The 23,833-nt window shown below is 35.4% G+C and overlaps 1 protein-coding gene across 1 annotated transcript in view; it reads left to right on the top strand.

The window, feature by feature from the left end:
• The window catches only part of ELL2 (elongation factor for RNA polymerase II 2), an 85,565-nt gene that overhangs the window by 19,486 nt on the left and 42,246 nt on the right, over positions 1 to 23,833 (top strand). Inside the window, exon 2 of the mRNA XM_036280484.1 lies at positions 941 to 988. Coding sequence (XP_036136377.1) covers positions 941 to 988 — 48 coding nt within the window. The remainder of the gene's footprint in view (positions 1 to 940; positions 989 to 23,833) is intronic.

Here is a 23,833-nt window from a genome sequence, read left to right as displayed (position 1 = left end):
GTTAATTGTAATCCTTATTAAAAATTTTTTAAATCTGCAGAGAAGTTTTGGAAAGTAACAGAGTAGTAGGTAATGTGCAGTGGCTGAAGGGAGGGGCACTTGGATGCCTGTCTCTGTATTTTTACTGGAGATCAAGTTGAGACCAGAAACAACTGTTCCTGTTTTTGTGCATTGGCTTTGGATATACGAGTATGAAGAATAGTTTACAGGCTGATGTGTTATTATTAAATGTTACCCATGTCTGATTTCTTTGTGAATTCTGTTAACAATTTGGAAAAGCATTCCCGTAGGAAAACATACTGGTGACTTAAGATACGGGAAATTATGTCTGAGACTATGGAAGATTTTACAATTACAGCTTTCTTAAAATATTAAAACTATCATAATAAAACAAAATATTGTTCTAGAAATTATAATATTCTCCTAGTGAGATTCTTGTGAGAAAATTGGTAACCTGTTTGACCCTTAACTAAGAACTAATCTCTGGTAAAATGTGAGAAAATAGAAACCGTAGTTCAATCTCAAATACTTTAATTTTATATTTCTAGTATCCTATTAGGGTTTTGCAAAGTTCTTCCAGTTATCACTTTACTGTCTCCACCCCTGTTAAAAACATGAAGAAACTAAGCAAGAGTATGTTTTTTTCCCATGTAAAATTGGATTAGTATACTAATCATATTTTTGCCAAATCATTTGGTCATTTTCAAAAACATGATCAGCTGTACTGCCAAAAGATACATGTGTTATTCAGAGAAATGTCAACAGTGCTACTGTTCATCAAGGCATCTTAATAAAATGACATGTAAACCTAAGTATATAATGGAAAGGTATTTTCACAAACTATAGCACTGAGCAAATGCATGATTTAAAGTTTAAAAATTTAATTCTGTGTCACAGTAATCAAGTTTGACCTGTTTATTTCTTATGTTTCTTTTAACAGAATGTAATTCCTTTTCGACCTTCAATTCAGTTCCAAGGGCTCCAAGGGGTGAGTACACATTGATTTAGCAAGAAAATCTATTCTCACGTACTATACTTAACTCTTATAATTGTTTTCACCTGTGCCTGTTAATGTAATTCACTCATATTTTGTGAACTTTGTGACTAAATGTAAATTTCTGACACCTTTAAGACACTTGCATTATCTTCTTTTCTTGATTTATTTAAAAAATAATTCAGATATTCTTATTGACAGTACTTTTTTCCAAATCATGTGTAACTGCATTTTTTAAACCATTTTATTGAAGTATAACATACATCAAAGTATTATGAGAATGTTTTGTTTACCACAATTAAGTCATAAGGAATTATTAATTTCAGGCAAGTTCTGATTATATGATTGTTTTTATGAACAACTATTCTATTTCTTTGATTGTACATATTAGGAAATGAAATGTATAAATAGAAAATTGAATTTTTCCTGTATACAGAATAAACAAAGGATTCTATTTTATTGCTGCATTTAAAAACATAATAAATGATAACTCCTAATAAAATGCACCTATGAATTTTGTATTTATAATAGATGATAAACTTTACAGTAGAGTCAGTATTATTTAATTATTACTATTAATATTTAATAATAAATAGGCTCAGTCATTCCTTCACCTAAATTAATATGCATTTCTGAATTTGTCTTTATATACTGGCTGCAATATGGACATTTGGAATATCTATAAATGATTTTAGTCCTGTAGAGAAAAAGCAAGTTAAAGGGAAGGGGTTATATTTCTGATTACTATAAATCTACATACTTGTGACTTTTTATTATGTTACAAAATGCAAAAATTCAATGTAAGTCAGTCTTTCTAAACTTTATAACTTGAAAACATTTCAAGAGTCAAGAGATTAATTATATTATTCAGCACCAACTCAAAGTACTTTTAAATCTTGGGCAATGCTAACTTGAAAGAGATGTTTGCGTGTGAATGTCAATGCTTTTCTACATGATATCTTTACAAGGACGTCCTTCTTTTTTCTCCCTCAGTTACTGAGTGTTCATGAATGAGATCCTAATTGGAACAAGGTTCTCCTGAATTTTGTTTTATAGCTTTTTAGGTAGTCTTTAGCATGTGCTGATTCTATTTTATTTTTGAGGTGCTCTTTTTGGTTGTTTACTTAAGGCTTTTTGAGTTTTCTAGAAATTTTTAATGGTGTAAATAACATCTGAAGGGATGTTCCAGAGGCAGGCCTGAGTCCATGCACCTTGGAGGGCTCCATAGATTCAGTAAAGGGTTATGTCGACCTAAGAAATGCCCAACCTAAAAGAATTTTTATAAATTTATGTGAGCCAAATTGACGACAATTGCTGAGAAGCAAAATCTCAGTGGGTTGAGAAAATGCTTTAGAAGATGGCAGTTTTTTAATATTTTTAGTTTTGCGTGTATGTTTATTAAAGCTAAAGACAGTGAAACAAGGAAGGGTTTAGGATAGAAGAAGCAACTGTGGAGAGCCTAGGAGGGCTACTTCGGTTCACTGGGAAGTCAGAGAAAAGACAGATCCAGGGGGTTAGCCCTGGATGAGCTGCCACTGCCCATTGTTCCACTGGTTGCTTATTTCCTGGGGACTCTTAGAGTTTTGGAGATGCATGCCTGACAGAGAAGACATGGACATGCTCCTGGGTGAGAGAAAGTGCCTAGTTTTACCACTTATTGTATACATCAGAATTAAAGGGTAGTGTAGGGGGATTACATGAAATCTATTGGTGATAGGTTAGGGAGGCGGAAGAAAGCAAAGAAGGAAATCTCTGGGACTGGATAAAAAGTAAAAGGAATAAACATACTTTTTTTTACATAGGTGGGTATAAGAGTGTTAACAGTTAATAATTAACATGATAACAATAACAATGAGTGGCCTGTGATCTCCTGCTCTGGTGAGAGATTGTGCCCTGAGGGGTCTTGAAAAAGGAAATTAACCCTGATATCCAAAGGTACCTTATCCTAGATGCAAAAAGACAATAGACAGGCTCAGTTAAGGTAGAGATTGACCTTTTCCAAGATACCGGCCTAGGACATGACTACTCTCCATGACTTGCTTTTAGATGGAAAGTTTTTTATTTCAGACCATCCTATGTGGTTACTTTAGGTCTCAGAGTTCATAAGGCCCACCATGCAGGCCTCTCCTGAGCTTGTCAGGTTGAGTATGTGGCCCTTTTTGCCTCCACAATTATCAGGGAGGAGAGGGCAAGACCTAGGAGAGGTCTTGAGCTGCTTTTCCCTCACTACCAGCTGTCACTTTGGGGTCTGCTTCTTCCCTTAATTCTTTCTCCCAGTTGGAACATGAAGGCCAGGGCAATGCAAGTGAAGAACATTTTCTTAGGGAACACCAGGTTAGACTGAATAATGAGGAACCAACATGTGCATGCTTTCAAACTCTTGATTCATGCAGACACTTGCAGTTTCTATCAGTCTTAAGGAATATGGTTTTCTCTGGTATATCAGTTGCCCCCAGGCTGTAGGCACCATTGCAAACAGGCAGTTTATAGTTGAAACCTTGGACATTCTTTTCTGAACTCTCCTACCTACTTACCCCAAGCTCTTCTGTCTCCTGTGTCTCACCTTCCCCTGTTTATTTTTGCAGGCTCCATTCTCTCTTCCTACTCCGTTTTCACCTGAGTATAGTTCACTGATAAAAATAATTTGGATATAAATGATGATAGGTTTAAATCTTAATGGGTGTTTGAAATTTATTGGATTTCATAGAGTATAAAGTGGAGGGATGGGTAAATGGGAGCTGCAGGCTGACGACTGTGGGATACATGGCCCTACCTTGCCTATTCTGGGCTCTGTCTCCTTGACCCCTCCATCCCCACTGATGTCCACTTCTTATTATTCTAACTGGGAACAAAATATATGGACTCAGCATTGTTTCAGAGCCTGCAGCTGCATTCCATCCACCCTTCCCCCCTTCTCTTTGCCTAGCTCTCTTTGGGACTTAGTAAAAACAAAGAGTCATTACAGGAGAGAGAGTGGGTTGGCACAGCCCACAGGGAATACACAGGGCCACAAATGTGAGGGTCTTCTTTACAGTGCGCCTCTGTCTAGAGAAGCATGATAATTTAACATTGCCTGTGCTGATTGCTTTAGAAGCTCTTAACATGTACACGTACAGTTTTCCTCTGTTGAAAATGTTTAGGACTTTAAAATGGAAGGTTTAAATTTAGATTCTCCACAAAAGACACTTTTTCTTAACGTGAAATTTTAGTCATCTTTTAATATAGTGTTTCAGAAACTATGAAAGTTTTTCTAGAAAGGATTTGGCAAATCTAGCTAATTTGCAGTTTTTACATCAAACATGATTGAATATATACAACTATCACGATAATGTCATATGTAAGCATATTTGAGGCATAACTGAAGTATTGTTAAAATATCATTTTTAAAGTGAACATTTAATGTTAAAAATATATCCTATTTTCTTGATGCTGAGCACTGTACAGTTATGCTGTTCCTTTTTACTAATTATAGCAATTTTCCCCCCTCAATAGTGTCTTTCAGAAGGTCAGAATTTGGGTTTTGGCAGGTTAGCTTCTAAGCAAATTTACTTTTGTGCCTGAACATGTTCTCTTAGGTTGAAATTTTCTTCCAAATAAATGCAGACAGAAACATTAAAGTATAGCAGTATACTGTTAAAGAGTAAAAATCCTGAGAATCATTGATTACCTGGATTTTTATCATTACAGTTGGTCAACAGCTTTTATAGCACAAAAATGTAAATTGTGTCTTTCACAGTTCATTTTACCCCTTTCCTAGTTTAGAGGAAGAGGGTGCTCAGGAAATTGAATGGTCATTGAAGGCATTTTATGGATTCAGAAAAGGAGGAAATATCTGTAAGAGCAGTTGATTGTGATTTCTAAACTTGTGAATATCAGGCATTACATGAATCAGCCAAAAATGCCTTTTTGACTTTTTAAAGAGTATAGGTCAACTAATTATTCTCCCAGTTTTAATCTATACTTATGATGCTCACTAACTAAAGGTTTCCTAGAATTATACATTTAGACCATTTTAAAACAGAAAAGGTATCTGGTAAGATTCACGTGGGCTGCAGTATTAAGGTGTTCAAGTTACGACATTCAGAGGGGTATATTGGTATAATGCACCTAGTTTCCAAATACTACATCTTTATTGTCAGGTAAGCTTTGTGCATATCACAATAGTTCTGTCTCTTATATTTTAACTGAAATATACTGAAAATGTGGCAGGTGAAAAATTTCCTAAAAAGTGTGTCCCAGTGTAGTTTTAAAAACTAAAGCCTGTATTTTTATGTTTGTTGAAGGTTTCTTATTTAAAGACACAGATTATGGAGGCAGAGCTGCAGCTACTCTCTAGGACTCTACACTGCCAGCGGTTAAGTTCTTCCCACTATTACTGCACAGGTTTTTTAAAAGGAAAGGCCTGGAAGCAAGTTAACCCAGTTTTTTAAAGTAATGGCAGTTGTAACCGATGAAGTTATTTACAAACATAATTATTTTTCACAATAAGCTGTAATCAATCGATGTGCTAATAGTTTTATTGCTCTGCTTGTTTTTTTATTTAAATGCACATTATTTTAGCTCTTAGCAGTGCCAAGTACTTTACTAGGTTGTTAGTGTGCAAAGATACAGGGATGGTAAGACATGGGCTCTGCCATCAGGGCACTCAGTCTGACAAACAAACAAACATACAGACTAATACTCAGAAAAGAATTAGTAATGAAGAGCTTGTCCAGAACCCTCTACTGGGAACTTCTATAGAAACAGGACTGTCAGGAACATGGCTTGTGTGTATATTTCTGATTGGTATATGAATCAGCATTTTAAAAAAAGTTTTAGTAGATGCAAAATACTATATTCTGGCAGTAGGTATGTATAATTCCAGAAGGCCTATTAAAATCCATATACTCACATACACTAAAAGGTGTATCTGTGGTATGTTTATAATTCAGACAAAATCTGAAATGGCAAGGATTTTTTTAATAGAAAATAAGGGCCATATCTGCTGGTGTGTGGCAGCCTTGCAGAGTGGACTTGCCTGCAGCCACAAGGGACTTGTACGGGGACTGATAGCCCAGGGCCATGAGTAGTGCTGACTTTGTCACAATAAATAGGATTCCAGACCCATGTATTAACTCAGTATTTGTTATGAGGATGTTTTTCCAAAATTCTTTCTAACTTAATTGCTTACTTCAGACTCTGCAATCCCAGAAGTTTTAGAAAACAGAAGTTACTTTTTCATACATAATTTAGAAATTATTTTTAAGAAAAGGACTGAAAATAGAAATATTTTCTATAAGTACCATGTAATGTCTCCTATAAAATGCTGAGTCACACACACTTTTCCAAGAATAAACAAGGAATAGCCAGCCAAACAAGTTTTAAATGTATGTCTTCCTAAAAGGCGCAGTGACCTAAAGATTTAATCGGCATTTAACTGCTAACTTTAGAGGCTTGAATAGTGCTATAAAACTCTTGCAGTAGAGTCATTAACCCTAAAGAACAGAGGTTGGACTTTTCTTCTCTTCCTTTATTTTAACTTCCAAGCTTAGCAAAGTGTTTCAAATTTCTTAAATTGTTTATTTTCCTTTGGCAGGCTGGGGAGAAGATTGGGTCTGAAAAAAACTAAATTATACAGTATTTGAAATTAGTAGGCAATTTCAGACCACCTGCAAATGCTTCCTGCAGACTACCCTTCTCTAACCTACTTGATACCTGGGAAGCAAAGATTACTTTCGGCTTGAAACAGCAGCAGGGATAAAAATAAATCCCCAACGCTGCCTTTCGTTCCTAGCTGATCACCTGCACTCTGACTGCTTTCCTTGCTGTTTTTGGTTGGGCTAGCCCACTGGTTTGGCCAACAGTTCTGTTTAGTGAGTCTGCTCAAAGGTTGCTGACTAAGAGCTACCTTTATACACCCTGCTCTGAATGTAATTAATACTAGAAGGAGGTCAAAATTATATCTTTTGTAATGGTAGTTCTGTTCTAATTTTTTTTTCATACTACAGTGGCTGATGTGTAAATAACATTTTAATGTTTACATTGAACTATAACTCTTTAACCACATGTTAATTCACTAAGGTATTAATACAATAGAAAATTATCTAATTGGAAAGAAATAGTCAACTTTGGTATATATCAAAGATTATATTATAATTATGTATAATATGTAATGTAGAACATGTATATATAAAATCTCATATTTGGCCAGGGGAATGGTCTGACGTTCTAGAAACTCCTATTATCTCAAACAATAATTGAATCATAGTTTAAAGCTACTGTAAATTGACCAACTTCTCTATTTTATGTTGCCACACTCTTCTGTCCTTTTCTTCTGAATAAGAACTCGCCTAGGGGTTTCTCAAGGAGAGCAATGAGCTAAACTCACCATTCATGTCTCTATATCTCAGCCAGGTACCACTGTATAGGTGCCAGTGACATTAAGAACCCAGCCCACTCCCTGCCCTGGAAGAGTGCAGAATGGTGAAAGGTCGGAGGGTGACTTTGTATGTTTGTCGTACCTGGGGAAACGATTTCAAAGTCCTCATTGACCACAGCTTCACACAGACTCCAGTGGGGGGTACAGCAGATCAAGCTTCCCAAATCATGATCAGAAAGAGGAGTTGAAGGTGAAACCATCCTGCTCTGCCCTTCACCAAACTGCAGTCACTTGGGAAAGCAACAATTGGAACTATTATTGAAATCTGAAGCTGCTACACATACCATAAATTGCATTATTAGCAGCGAGTTAAGCTTACTGTCTTCATTCAGTAAGCATTTATGAATACTCATTGTGTACCACCTCAGTAGATAATGTATAGACAAGAGGTAGATAAGACCTTGAAATAATAGCTCTTGTTTCTAACTGACATCATCTATTTGTCAAAATCTACCACTGATGGCTTTGCTTTTTTGTTTCCCACCTAAAACTGAAACTTCTGAAGTTATGTCATCTACGTTACAGATATTGTCACTTTTATATCACTAATTTAAGCTTGGAAAATAATCTTTTTATCATCCTATAACACCAGGTTCTTATTGTTAAACCTTGAACCATGAGTATTATTCAAATATCTTTTGACCTCTTACTGTGTGTAAGGTCCTACCCTAGACACATACGATGAGCTTAAAAGAACTTTCTTAAGAAGTCAAAATTTAAAGCAGGGAAAACAATTGAACAATTATGTTCAAGCCTAAGATCTTATTTCAAACAATATTAACACACACACAAAATGCTATATGCTCTTGATTCCAAGGTGTTTTATTTTTAACATTGAATGTCTTTGGAATTAGAATGTATCTCATTATCAGTGACATCTTAGTATTCTGTCATAGTTTGTCAACATTTTATATTACGCAGTAGTACATAAAATCATGCTTAGGTTTACAATTGCTGGCCCCTTAGATTTAAAGAGCTACAGCAATGCAGTGGAAGTAGAGAGATCCTATGTTCCGCAGTAAGATTTTGTCTAAACAGAATCTCTTCAACAGTTTTATTTCCTCACCCCCACCCCCACCCCTGCCCCCCTTGACGAGCCTGCTGCTTAGCTCAGTATGTTAATCTGGATAATTTATAGGGAAGGTTTATTTTTATAACCATTTTTGAATTGTGATTTAAACTGGAAGGAATAAAACTATGGAATAAAATGTTCTCAAATTTGTTTTTTGGCCAAAAACCTTAACTTATAAAAGTAACTTATTTTGAAAACAAATTTAGAAGAAAAAAGTTACTGATTTAAAGATTTGAAAAGCCCATAGTCTTTCTTTGAGACTAATGAATTAGCCTTTATTAGGCTAAGGATTTCAAATCTCTCTAACTAGTCTTCTAATTAGTATTATATTTAGCATAAATATACAATGATCTATTATTTTGTATATAGATTCCAATTATTTTCCAATAATTACAGCAAAATGTATTAAATATTATATACTAAGAACCCTTTACTAAGCACTTTACATGTATTATTATTTAATCCTCACAGGAATGCTACAAAACAGATAGTCCCATTTTGCTGATGTGTAAACTGTGGCTCTCAAGTTAAATTATTTGTTGCAGCTCACACAATTAGTGAGTGAAGGAGCCCACACTCAAATCTAGGCAGCTGGTTCCAGAGTGTGTTCTCATTCACTTGCCTATAATAAGTGCTCAATGAGCATTTTATTCATTCTTGTACTCACATAAACATTTATTGAGTACCTCCTCACCTAGCAAGAGGAAGAGGGAAGGTCATGTCTCAGAGAAGAGGTAACTATTGAGCCTAGGTTTGAAGGATTATGAGGGGTTGGCAGATCAAAGGAGGAGGAAAATGCTTTTCGGGCTTATAGTTCAGCATGAGCAAAGGTGGTAAATAGGTGTGGCAAATATTCCCACCTTCTTAAGAAATTTGTAGTACACCTTAGAGATCAGTGATCTCATCTATAAAATCTCCCTGAAGGTCTATGATGAGGTCTGGAAATTTGGACTTCAAAATTTTTCCACTAGGTTTTGTTATGATAGCTAGGTTCACTGATAAAGAGTAGAACAAGACGGTTATATGTATAGGCATTATTTGTACATTCTCTTCTCAGAAGGTTCATAACTTCCATCATTTTCTTTTTCTTTTTTTTTTTTTTTTGGTGGTATGTGCCCCTAGCAGGAACCGAACCCAGGACTCTCTGGTCCACAGGCTGATGCTCAACCGCTGAGCCAAACTGGCCAGGGCACATCATTTTCTGATAGAGAACATCTGACCTCCCCAGTAGAAGAAAACTACTTGCCTTTAAACACATTAAGAAATAATTCACACCCTGGCTGGTTCGATTCAGCAGTTAGAGCGTCAGCCCGCCAGTGAACCAGAGAGTCCGGGTTCGGTTCCCACAAAGGGCACGTACCTCATTTGCAGTTTGTCCCCGGCCCCAGTTGGGGTTGTGTGGGTGGCAACCACTTAATGCATATCTCTCACATTGATGTTTCTCTCTCTCCCTCCCTCCCTCCCTCCCTTCCGCTCTATCTGAAGATAAATACAAAAATGTCCTCAGGTGAGGATTTAAAAAAAAAATCACAACAGGAAAAAGAACATTTTACATTATGACCCTTCACACATATAGGTATACACATTCACATAGCTAAAACAGGAATTTCACAGCACAAAATTTATCCCCCAGCAACGTACTCTAATATTTTCTATTCTATTTCATTTTAAAAGAATCCTGGTTATAGTCCACTAAGTTAGTGTCATGACCTTCCAGCTTCCTTCAGAAGCTATAATTTAAAAACACTTCAAGAGATTATCATTTATTTTTGAAAATTTAGCCAATCAGTCATGTGGTCAGATTTACAGTTTAACATACTTGTCCAGTAGCTACCTTGACTTAGTTATTATTATTATTTTTTTATCCTCACCCTAGGACAGTTTTTGCATTTATTTTCAGATATAGTGAGAGGGAGAGAGGGGGGAAGAGAGAGAGAGAGAAACATTGATGTGAGAGAGACACATCAACTGGTTGCCACCCACACGACCCCAACCAGGGCCAGGGACAAACTGCAACCGAGGTACGTGCCCTTAGTGGGAACCGAACCCAGGACTCTCTGGTCCGCAAACCAACACTAACCGCTGAGCCAAACCAGCCAGAGCTTGACTTAGTTATTCTTTGTATATGGGAAAGAAGGAAAGGGAGGAGTGAAGAATGGCTCCATATTTGTGACGAGCATTTGTTTGGATAGTGAGGCCATTTTTGAAGATCTGAAATAGATGAAAGTACAGACTGAGGCAAGAGACATGTGGTGTGTTTGGTTTGGAACATGCTGTACAGGTGTTCAGATAATTTGCTGCACCTCAGTCTATCAAGATGGAGCTGTCCAGAAGCCATGGGGATTTGGAAGAAAAGGTTTTCAAGAAATAACTTCAAAGGACATTTAATAGGATTTAATTATACTTGGAAGTTCAGTATACTTAGGGAGTTTGCAGGTCCTGTTGCCAAATTTTGTTCACACTAATTAAGAGCAATGGCGGGCTAATAGAGATAAATTGTGGCATATTGATGCAGCGGAAAAGTACACAAGGGTAAAAGACAGTGATTTAGAGCTCTGTGCAAAGTGGCTGTGAAAGCTCTAAGTGGGCAGAAGACTACATATGGTATAACGCCATTTTTATAAAGTTTGATAAAAGGCAAAAATCAAACAATATGTTGTATAGCTATATACACACGGGATAAAATTATTAAAAACAAAGGATGATAATTACAAAAGTTAGAAAAGTTTTTACTTCTGGTAGAGAAAGGCAGGCAGAAGGGCTAGGAGAGGAGCAGATTGGTAGATATATTATTGCTAATGTTCTATTTCTTTAGTTGGCTGATGAGTTCACAGATGCTCATTATGTCATCAAGCTTCATAACTATTAAGCTGTATTTATTTTATAGAAACAAACATTACGTAAATTAAAATTTGTTTTTATTATGATTAACTTTAAGTATAATTTGTCATCTTCATGGATTAAATAAGAAAAAAACAGAAAATATTTTGATACCAAAAAGTCATTTGATAAAAATTCAGTATTAAATCTGGATTAAAATTCTAGGTAAGTAAGTAATAGAAAGAAGAATTCTTCTTTAACACAATAAAAAATATCTTTGTCAAACTAATAACCAGTTACCATACTTAGTGATAAGACAATAAAAATATTCTTATTAATGTTAGCAATAAAATATACATGCCCACTATCATCTCTATAGTTTAACATTGTTCTGAGAATGCTCAGTAATGTCATGGACAGGAAATGAAATAAAAGCTATAGATAATAGATACTTGGGAGCAAATTTGTCAGTATCTGCAGATAATCTAAGTAATCAGGTTAAAAACTATAAAAACTCATAAGATTTTCTTCAGTAATGTGGTCAGTTCAGACATAACTGTTTAAAAATCACTGGCAGCCTAATAGTGGGAAGGTAGAGTAAAGAGAAGTTTTTTATTAAATGGGAGAAATATCAGAATGTTTGTAAACTGATGGGAATGATTTTATAAATATATATATATTCATCCCACATAAAAGAGAGATGCATTTGCCTTTCTCTGACTTATTTTACTCACCATAATGCCCTCGAAGTCTATTCATGATATGTGTATACACACATACACACATGCACCACAATTCTTTTACTTATTCATAGGGGTACAGATTCTTTTCAAATTAGTCTTTTCATTTTCTTGGGTAAATACCGAGATGTTAAATTGCTTAATCATATGATAGTTCTACTTTTAATTTTTTGAGGAACTACCATTCTATTTTTTATAGTGGTTACACCAGCTTACTTTCTCACCAAGGGTTCCCTTTTCTCTACATCCTCACCAAAACATGTTATTTCTTGTCTTTTTGATAATAGCCATTTATTTAACAAGTGTGAATGATATATCATTGTGATTTTGATTTTAATTTCCCTGATTATTAATAATGTAGAGCACCTTTTCATGTACCTGTTGGCCATCTGTATGTCATAGGGAAGATGTCTATTTGGATTCTGTGGCCATTTTTAAATTGTTTTTTGTTTTTTTGTTTTTTGCTATAGCATTGTATGAGTTCTTTATATATTTTGGATATTAGCCCCTTATCAGATATATGATTTGCAAATGTATTCTCACATTCAGTATGTTGCCTTTTAATTTTGATGATGGTTTCTTTTTCTGTGCAGAAGATTTTTAGTTTGATGTAGTCCCACTTGCTTTTGTTGCTTTTTTTAATGGTATCAGATTAAAAAAATTACCAAGACCTATGTCAAGGAGCTTACCACCTATATTTTCTTCTGGGAGTTTTATGGTTTTAGTTTTCACATTCAAGTCTTTATTCCATTGAGTTCGTTTTTGTGTATGGTATAAGATAGTGGTCCAGTTCCATTCTTTTGTGTGTAACTCTCCAATCTTCCCATCATTTATTGAAGAGACTATCCTTTCCTCTTTGTATATTCTTGGCTTCTTTGTCATAAATTAATTGACCATATGTTCATGGGTTTGTTTCTGTGCGCTCTATTCTATTCCTTTGATCTATGTGTCTGTTTTTATGCCAGTACCAAGCTGTTTTAGTTCTTATAGCTTTGTAATGTAGTTCGAAATCAGAGAGCATGATGCCTCCAGCTTTGTTTTTTTCTTTCAGATTACTTTAGCTATTTGAGTTTTTTTTTAATGTTCCAAACAAATTTTAATATTGTTTGTTTAATTTCTGCAAAAAATTCCATTGGAATTTTGATAGGGATTGTAGTGAATCTGTATTGCTTTTGGTAGTATGCCCACTTTGACAATATTAATTATTCTAATCCATGAGCATGGAATATCTTTTTATATATTGTGTCTTCCTCAATTTCTTTTCTTAATTTCCTTAAAACAATTTTTTTTCTTTTATTGATTTTTTTTTAGAGAGAAAGGAAGAGAGAGAGAGAGAAACATTGATGAGAGAGAACATCGATTGGCCGCCTCCTACATGCCCCCCACGGGGGATTTGGCCAACAACCTGGGCATGCGCCCTAACCGGGAACCAAACTGGTGACCTCTTGGATGCATGGGTCAATGCTCAACTTCTGAGCCACACTGGCTGGACTTCCTTTTTCTTAATGTATTCTTCAATCAAAAGACATAGAGTGGCTGAATGGATTAAAAAATAAGACTCAGCCTGGCTGGTGTGGCTCAATGGTTGAGCATTGACCCATGCACCAGGAGGTTGCTGGTTCAGTTGCCAGTCAAGTTGTGGGCCAAATCCCCAGTGGGGGGCATATAGGAGGCCGCCAACTAATGTTTTCTCTCATTGATGTTTCTCTCTCTCGCTCCCTCTCCCTTCCTCTCTCTCTCTAAAATCAATAAAGAAAAAAAAAAAAAATATGTTAAAAAAAATGACTCATATATATGCTGCCTACAATATATAACATTTGTAAATATTTACCCAACATTGAAGCACTTAAATATTAATATATATGAGAGAAATAGACAGCAATACAATAATAGTAAGGGGACTTTAATATCTCACTTACATCAATGGATAGATCATCCAGACAGAAAATCAATTAAGAAACATCATCCTTAAAGAACACATTAGACCATGTGTACTTAATAGTTACAAACATTCTATCTCAAAGCAACAGAATACACATTTTTTTCAAGTGCACATGGAACATTTTCCAAAGTAGATCACATGTTAGGCCACGTACAAATCTTAATAAATGTAAGAAGATTGAAATCATGCTAACCATCCTTTCCAACCACAGTGTTATGAAAGTAAAAATTAATTACATGAATAAAAATAGAAAATTCACTAATATGTGAAGGTAAAACAACATGCTACTGAAAAACCAATTGGTCAAAGGAGAAATAAAAAATACCTTAAGACTAATGAAAATATAAATACAACATACTAAAATGTATGGGATGCAGCAGTTCTAAGAGGGAAGTTAGTAGCAATAAATGCCTACCTCAAGAAACAAATAAACAAAATGTCTCTATTAAACAAGCTAAGTTAACCCCTGAAGGAACTAGAAACAGAGTAAATTAGTGGAAGAAAATAACAAAGATTAGAGCAGAAATAAATGAAATAGAGACTAAAAAGACAAAAGAAAAGATCAGTGAAACCAAGAGCTGGTATTTGAAATGATAAAATTGACAAACCATTAGCTAGGCTCACCAAGAAAAAAGAGAGAAGACTCAAATTAAATTAGAAATGAAAGACATTACAACCAGTATCACAGAAATACACAGGTCATAAGAGACTGTGAACAATTGTATGTTAACAAATTGGACAAGCTAGAAGAAATGGAATTCCTAGAAACATAAAACCTACCAAGATTAAATCAATGATCAAAAACCTCCCAACAAACAAAAGTTCATAGTCAGATGGCTTCACTGGTGAATTCTATCAAACATCCGGTGAAGAATTAATACCAGTCCTTATACTCTACCAAAAAATACAAGAGACAGGAACTCTTCTAAACTCATTTTATGAGGCTAGCATTACCCTGATACTAAAACTTAGACAAGCATGCCACAAGAAAAGAAAATTATAGGCCAATGACCCTAATAAATATAGATGCAAAAGTCTTCAACAAAATACCAATAAACTGAATTCAACAATACAGTAGAAGGGTCATATATCATGATCAAGTGGGATTTATTGCAGAGATGAAAGATGGTTTTTAACAACTACAAATTAGTCAGTGTGATACACCACATTAACAAAATGAAGGTGAAAATCATATGATTATCTCAATAAATGCAGAAAAGCTACTTGACAAAATCCAACATTTATTTGTGATAAAAAAACAAAACAACTCTCAACAATGCATAGAAGGCATGTTCCTCAACATAATAAAGGCCATGTATATGACAATCCATAGCTAACACCTCACTTAACAGTGAAAAGCTGAAAGCCTTTTCTCCAAGATCAGGAACAAGACTAGGATGCCCATTCTCACCACTTTTATTCAACATAGTTTTGGAAGTCCTAGCCAGAGCAATTAGGCAAGAAAAAGAAATAAAGGCATCTAAATTGGAAAGGAAGAATTAAAACTGTCAGTGTTTGAAGATGACATGATATATATAGAAAACCCTAAAGACCATAAAAACAACCAAACAGAAAATGTTAGAACTAATAAATGAATTCAGTAAAGTTGCAGGATACAAGGTCAATATAAAAGAATCTGTTGTATTTCTATACAGTAATAATGAACTATCAGAAAGAGAAATTAAAAAACAATTTCATTTACGATTGTATCGAAAAGAATAAAATACCTAGGAAATAAATTTAACCAAGGAGGCCGAAGACCTGTATATCAAATGCTGTATTCAAAATGTCATAGATTGTGATTTACTAATGTTATATATTTATTTATTGTACATATATCTATATTTACTATATATCTATATATTTTCTAATTGTCCTAATTACATAGTAGGAATTTTTTGAGATGCCAAGTTTAAATATGTCAAGAATCCAGAAGAAAGGCTGAATATTCAAGGTTTAAAAAACAGGTTGATAAGGAAAATGGAAAAGGCAGGTCTTGAGAAGTTATCTATAGCTAGACACCAGCTAAATATTTTGCTAGTCAACTACCTGATAGAGTTGCTTTGTCATCTATCAGTGGAAAAAGAAAATGTTCTCCCCATCTGTGATCTTCCTCCCAAGTAGAAGGAAGAAGGAAGGTACAGGCAAAAGTGTTGGTATTATCAGTGACTTGGGAGAAGAGACCACTTTCCTTTCTGAGTTAACAGTTGATATTTTGGAGCCAGGAATGTTGTGAATTCCCCTGGGGATGGGTCAGGTCTAGAAAGGTCAGATTGTAGGAATGAAAAGTAGTAGTCAGTAGTCAGTTGAATTTTAAAAAAATAAGAGTCTTAGGGAACTTCAGGTAATAAAACTCAGAATACAGTAGAGAAATGATTAAGGAGAACTAAGTTGGGCCCACAGTATTAGTGGATTGGTAATGAAGCAGCCATAGTATTTATGATACTTAGAGTGTTTAATAGTCACTCAGTTATGTTGGGGATATCTTATTTTAGAGTGAGAATATAAGGCATAGCCATATTGATGAGTATATTAATACTCTACTAATCAATACTAAAAAATTTTTCTAATGACTAATCTGAATGCATTTTAGTTTTCTCCTAATCTAATTGTGTTGGTGATTCATTAAAGTCAGTCTTTACAGATTAGGAGGGAGGAAAGGTACTCAAGGGTGTTCCATTTCCACTAAACAGTAAAGATGATGCTGACATATTTTCACAGCTGTTTGAGAGTTTTGTATTTGACTAAAGAAAAACCTTGTACTAGATGTTTGGTGTTTTGCTTTTTGTTTTGTTTTTTAAGGAAGACAGTGTTCTGTTCCTTCCCCAGAGAACTCAAATAAGAGAATTATGAGTTAGGATTAATTTTGGATATCTTATAGTATTTCACAATTTCTGAGTCTGTAAAAAAATACATTTTTTTCAAAAACATTTAAGGTGATTAAGTCATGAAGAGCAAATGTCGTAGTGAAAACTTAAATTCTAAGTATTTTTTAAAGCAGAATTTATTGTTTTTCTCAGAGAAAAACAAATTAATTCACATTTGAAAATTATAAAAGCACACACAAGGATAAAGATGAATAATAAATGTCCCTAACATCAAAAACCAGTTAGTGTTGAATTTCTTCTAGTCTTTTTTTTTTATATTCACAAATACCTTTTAAAAAATTGCATTCACAGTGTATTTACTGCTTTTTTATATCCTGATTTTTCTATTTAACATATAATCACAAGAATTTTCCCGTCGTTTAGTAGTAAAAGTTACTTTTAAATAGCTACCTAACATTTCATTTTATAGATGCACTAGCATTTCTTTAGCCTTTACCTATTACTTACATAGTTTCTATATAACAGTAATGATATGATGAACATTCTTTTTTATTTTAGCATTTTAAAAAAATTTGCTTTTCCATTACAGTTGACACAATATTAGTTTCAGGTGTACAACATAGTGATCAGACATTTATGTAACTTACAAAGTGATCAACCTCATATGTCTAGTACCTATCTGACACCATACAATTACTACAATATTATGGATAATATTTCCCATGCTGTACTTTATATCCACACAAATATTTTTATAACTGCCAATTTGTACTTCTTAATTCCTTTACCTTTTTCATCCATTTCCCCAACCCCCCTTCCCATCTGATGACCACCAGTTTGTTCTCTGAGTTTGTTTTTGTTTTGTTTATTTTGTTTTTTAGATTCCATGTACAAGTGAAATCATATGGTATTTGTCTTTCTCTATCTGATTTATTCACTTAGCATAATACTTAAGGGTACACATGTGTCAAAACTTACTGAACTGGCCCTGGCCAGTTTGGCTCAGCAGTTAGAACATCAGCCCATGGACCAGAGAGTCCCAGATTCAGTTCCTGCTAAGGGCACGTACCTAGGTTGCAGTTCATCCCTGGCCAGTCGATGTGTCTTTATCACGTCGATGTTTCTCTCTCTCTCTCTTTATCCCTTTCTCCCTCTCACTCTATCTGAAAATAAATGCAAAAATGTCCTCGGGTGACGATAAAAAAAAATAATAATAATAAAAACTTACTGAACTGTAAACTTCAAATAGGTTCTTTCATTTTATGTAAATTTTACCTTAGAAAGGTTGATTTGAAAAACATACAGGATGCCATTTTAAAGTCATTGTTTTATGGGCAGATATTGCCACCCAGATGAACTAAACAAAAATCATGGCAAAGAAGGCTAAAGCTTGCTCATCACTGTTTTAGTAATTTAATATAATAATAGAAAATCCAGTTGGAGTAGTTCATGTTAATGCAGTGGAATGGCAGACAACTGGAAGGCAGGCAGGGTGGTGTGTGGGGAAGGGGAAGTTGGGGGAACAAAGCAAGGCTAGAAGGAAACGAAAGCACCAAGCAAGCTGGTGCAGAAAAGGCTTGGTGAACATAGGCACAAAGTGGCTGGGCCCTTCTCACAGTGTCCATTTTAACATCACTGATGACAAGACCACGGTCCATGGGTTCCCAATTCCTGGGACACATGTCTAGATGGTGAGGCCCTAACTCAAGCTGCATCAGTCACACCTTAAATCTCTTGATCTACCAGTCAGCACAGAGAGAAAATGCCCTTTGGAGCAGTTTATCTGGGCACCCTTCCCTCCTCCACCTGTCCTGGTAGATGGAGTTTCAGGACACTGTCTCCTCCAGATTAAAATGCACAAAAAGAACAAGCCAAACCCAATACCCAGCAGATGCACAACAGTTCTTATGGTTAGAAGTCCTAGATCAAGGCACAAAATAATTCAATTCCTGGTGAGTACTCTCTTCCCGGCTTGAAGACAGCCACTTATTTAATGATCCCTCACATGGTCTTCCTTCTGTAGCACAGTCTCCATGTGGCTTCTTTAATTTCGTAGTTGTAGGACTTCCAGTCAGCTCAATTTCAGGCGGTTCTGAATGCTGGTTGTTCTGTAGGTTAGTTATAATTTTGATGTGGTTGTGGGAGGAGGTGAGTACCACGTTTACCCTACGTCGCCATCTTGACCAGAAATTCTATGATGAACATTCTTGTGTGTAAATATTTATTTCCATTTCTAATTATTTCTTCAGGCTAGATTCCTAGATGCAGCATTAGTAGGTCAGAAGGTATGAATGCTTCAAAAGTTATTGGTAGCTGTCACCCAGTTGCCCAACCCACCCCCATCCCACCCCCATAAAGCTGCTGCTGCTATTTTCACAGCTGTTTTTAAGTGCCTATCAGGATGTGTTTCCCCTGGCCAAAATTGAATATATGTTTTTTAAATTTCAAAATTAATTATTTGATAGTGTTTAAAAACTGACATTATGATTTGCTTGATAATATCTGGCATGGGTAAAATACCACAATATGAAGTATCACCAAATGTTTTGCTGTCTCCCTCTGATATTGTTAGGAATGGTTTTGAGTTTTTAATTTCTTTATTTGTTTCTCCCAATATAGTGGAAGGAAGTTCTTATTTTAGTAATTCATGGACTTTCTTTGAAATAATTACTCTATTTCTCTAACTTTTTATATATTTTGTCATTCTATTTCTCTTGATCATTGTTTATTGTCCGAATACTTTAGTGCTTTTGAATTTCTACCCTTATAAATTTAAAAAAATTTCTTTCTTTAAAAAGAAAATTTTTTAAATTTATTGCTTAATTTTAGAGAGGAAAGGAAGGAAGGAGGGAGGGAGGGAGAGAGAGAGAAATGTCAATTTGTTGTTCTACTTATTTATGCATTCACTGGTTAATTCTTGTATGTGCCCTGACCAGGGATCGAACCCCGTAACCTTGGCATATCAGGATGACACTCTAACCAACTGAAACTGTTCAGCAAGGGCTGCCTGTCTTTTTTAAAAGAATATTACAAACTTTCAATGAAGCCTGGTGGCAGGGATATATATATATATATATATATATAAAAATGGGACAATGAAGTGAGTTCTTAATAAGGGGATAAAATGGTTTGCTGCCTCATATAGTTTCATTGTTTGAGGACTCCTAGAGTGCATGAATCTGCCTTCTAACAGATTTAAGTAACTATCTAAAAGATAATCAAGCCAATGCTTTACAATATGAATTATCCAAATACAGTAATTACCTTAGCTGTCTAAATGTAAACCATTGCCCTTTCTTTGTCAACATATTTCTTTTTCTATGTGAAGACATAGGTTTGATGACTTTACCAATAACTCAAGCATACTATCCTTAAAAATTAGTCGTTAGCCCTTGCCACTTTGGCTTAGCAGTTAGAGCATTGGCCCTTGGACTGAAGGGTCTCGACTTTGATTCCCAGGCAAGGGAGGCAACCAGTCAGTGTTTCTCTGATGAGGATTAACAACAAAAAATGAATATTTTTAGTTCTGTATTTATTAAATCAGAAATAGTTTTACTTCTTTTATAGTCTTGAAGGAAATTAGCAAGCAAAAACTGGATAGAAATAAATTTTATGAAATGGACCTTACCTAAGGAACATATTTTTAGGATAAATGTTTCAAAAGAGATTTATAAAAATTAAAAAACTGTAGGTTTTGACCCAAGAAAAGAAACACAAACCTTAAAATATTGTTTGCATTTATGAATATTGAATGCTTTAGTCATAAAGTTGTGTTTCCCGTGAGAACCCTTAATTCTATTTCCTTTGTTTTCTTGTTGTGCTGTAGCTAGTATCTGTGCTCTCTGGGGCTCTGAAGTGGCATTTCCTTTGAGGCTAGGGCACAGGGAAGCAGTGTTTGCTACTCTTCTAGAGCACAGCAGGCATTTTGTAATTTTTCAGCCTTCCATAAACATCTGTGGTGACTTATTCATTCTTGTGTCTTTTCTCTCTGAGTTTGAAACAATAAGAAATATTGCTATGGTTGTTTGCCTTCCCAGGTAGCTTGCCTTCCCAGGTAGCTTCTTCTGGCTTCTGTTTAAGCAAACTTAAGTTTTGACCTTGAAAGTTTACAGCCCCTTACTTTTTGTAAATACCAAGGATTCAGAATAAGTATTGTCAAGTTTTGAATATCCATAGGGCACTTATTACCAGTCCTTTACCATTTGAAAATTACTTTAAAAACCAAACACATTATGTCAAGGAAGTCATCTGTGTACTTGAATCAAACAGGCCAGAATCAGAGTGTGAGCTCCCTAATATTGTCTTTACATCACTAAAGCAAACATCTTTGGACACATACTGTGTGACAGATATTTTGCCAAGTATCTTAGATGAGTTATCTTTTTAAAAATCTATTCTTCTATTTTTGAGCTATAATTGACATATATCATTATCTTAGCTTCAGGCATACAACATAATGATTTGATATTTGTAAACTCTAGTTGACATCCATTACCGTACAGGATTAGTTCTGATTGAATCAGAGAATGATGGTGAGATGGCTTATCTTTTTAAGCTTCACAATAACCATATGAGGTAATATCATGAACCACATTGTATTGATGAGGAAGCAGGATTAAAGAGGTAAGTTACAGGTAGCACAGATAATAGACTCTGAAGAGAGACTTAGAAACTGGGCTTGCTCCACAGCTCATGGTCTAGTACACTAGATATAGCCTACTTGCTCTGCTCCCTTTTCATCTGTGTGTAAAAGCGTTCTTACTTTTTCTTCTCAAAACACTGAGGGTGACCCAACTTTGAACTGGAAATACAGAGGGATCCAATAATAAAGGAAACATTTTAAAAAGCAAAGAGAACAAGGCAGCAGGACACCATTTCCTATCTTTGGTATCCAAGTATTTGGCACTAACGAATGTAAGAAAGGCACAAAAGAGTTTGTATTTTATAAATAATCTTTCATGTTTGTCATTTAAGATGTGAGTAAAGTTTAATTAAAACAATTATATCCTCTGGCTATGGTACATCTTGTTGCTATTTCTTTTTCCTTAGTGTAGAGCTGTGGTTTTGTGTCTTTGGTCCCCTGAGCCTGGGGTTTGTGATGTTACCATAGCGGCTGCCTTCGCAGTCCCAGTCGCTTGCTATCCCTTTCTTCAACCAGAGCAGCTCTGACTCTATTTATAATACATAGTAGTTTTCCCCATAAGATTTTTTTAATATTCTGTAGCTTTAAAAAAAAAGCTTGAATATTATCGATGTTGAAAAATGGAGAATTAAGAGTTAAATATACATCCAAATCTGTATAGAAATAGTCTTCAGACTTAAATGTTATTTATGTACTGAAGTTACAAGTTTTCATCGTAACATTGATTGGGGTGGGGTGAAATTCATGTGTATCGCAAAATCCTGGGTCACTTTCAGGAACTTAATCTTGACTATTCACTTCTGTTAAGTACCAGTCTCTCCCCCAGATGTGCACAACTACAGCTGATTCCCATGTGCCCATTTTTTAAAATATTTATTTATTTATTTTTAATCCTCGCCCAAGGACATTTTTTCATTCCTTGTTCAGATAGAGTAGAAGGGAGAAAGAGGAAGAGAGAGAGAAACATCGACGTGAAAGGGACACATCGAGTGGCTGCCTCCTGCATGACCCAACTGCAACCACGGTACATGCCCTTAGTGGGAATCGAACCCGGGTCTCTCTGGACCGCAGGCCAATGCTCTAACCACTGAACAAGACCAGCCAGGGCCCATGTGTCCATTTTAAATCCACCCATGCTTCTCCAGCAGTTCATTCTGTACAACAGAAAAAGAGCTTTCCTCAGGACTTCAAGAGAGCAAGAAAAAGAGAAGATTGGCAATAAATTTGGAAATTGACATATATATTTAAGATTTTTGTTTTCTTATAGAATTCAGGTTTGGAAACAAATTATTTTTAAAACATAATTCTGCTTCCTACTTGACCGGGAGAATTACTAAGTTGAGAATTATTTAGTGTGGTCTCCCTCAATCCTTTAAAATATAAAGTGGCTTTAAAGACGCTGGATCTTATGTTCAAATGGAATTTGGTGAGGCCAGAGCATTCTGTGAGTGTTTAATAAAGATACTTTAAAAAATAAAACACAAATTTAATTCCCACAAACCCAAGAAGCCACTTTGCCTAGGTTTTTGGGCTAAACATAGCACAGGAGAGGTCAGAAACATTCTCATCTTGATATTTGTACCACACAGCAGGCAACTGTGAGATTTTTTTTTTTTTTTTTTTTTGCCTGCTCTGAGAGTTCTGGTTTTCCACAGATTCTTAAGTGATCTGTTCAGTTACATCTCCAAATTTTTAGTATCCTTATCATAAGGCTGCTTCTGAGTGAACTTAATCTAGTCCCAAGTTTCTTCAGATGAATCCAATAAATTTTTAGTAGGTATTTACTGTGTTTCAAATCCATGTGGAAGTAGGACCATGTCCCTCATTCCCAAAGAGCTCAAAGTCTGGTGGAAAGGATGACACATAAACAAGTACTCCGTATGCAGTGCAGTGAAGGCAGCAGTAGAGAGGGACCAAGGGGCTATGGGGACCCTGACACGGGCTTCTAAACCCATCTCCCTGGGGAAGGAAAGGCTCCCTGAGGGAAGGGCTTATGAGATGAGTCTGAAATAAAGGATAAGTTAGCACAAGCCAAGATAAGAAGTGGAGACATCAAGTACAAGTGAAGCATAAGGCACAGGCCCTTCTCTTGAGAAGGAACCTCATATGTCCTATTAAAGAGGTTAGACTATATATGTGGCAGATATATAGTAGGGAGCCGTGAAGAAATAAATTATTCTTAGGACTGACATGATCAGACTGGCATTTTATGAGACTAGTTTTGGCAGCTGAGTGATTAGAGGTTGGGACCAAGAACAGGCAAAAGTAGAGATTGAAAGACACATTGTCTAAGCAAAATGTGTTATTGAGCCAAAGCAGAGGAAGAAGATGAGAACATACATTTGAGAGAGAATTTAGGAAGTAAAAGCTGTAGGGC

This window comes from Molossus molossus, unplaced genomic scaffold, assembly GCF_014108415.1.
Source record: "Molossus molossus isolate mMolMol1 unplaced genomic scaffold, mMolMol1.p scaffold_m16_p_3, whole genome shotgun sequence".
NCBI classification, from domain to species: Eukaryota; Metazoa; Chordata; class Mammalia; order Chiroptera; family Molossidae; genus Molossus; species Molossus molossus.
The sequence above is the reverse complement of the archived record's forward strand: the minus strand, read 5'-3'. Positions and strand labels throughout refer to the sequence as shown.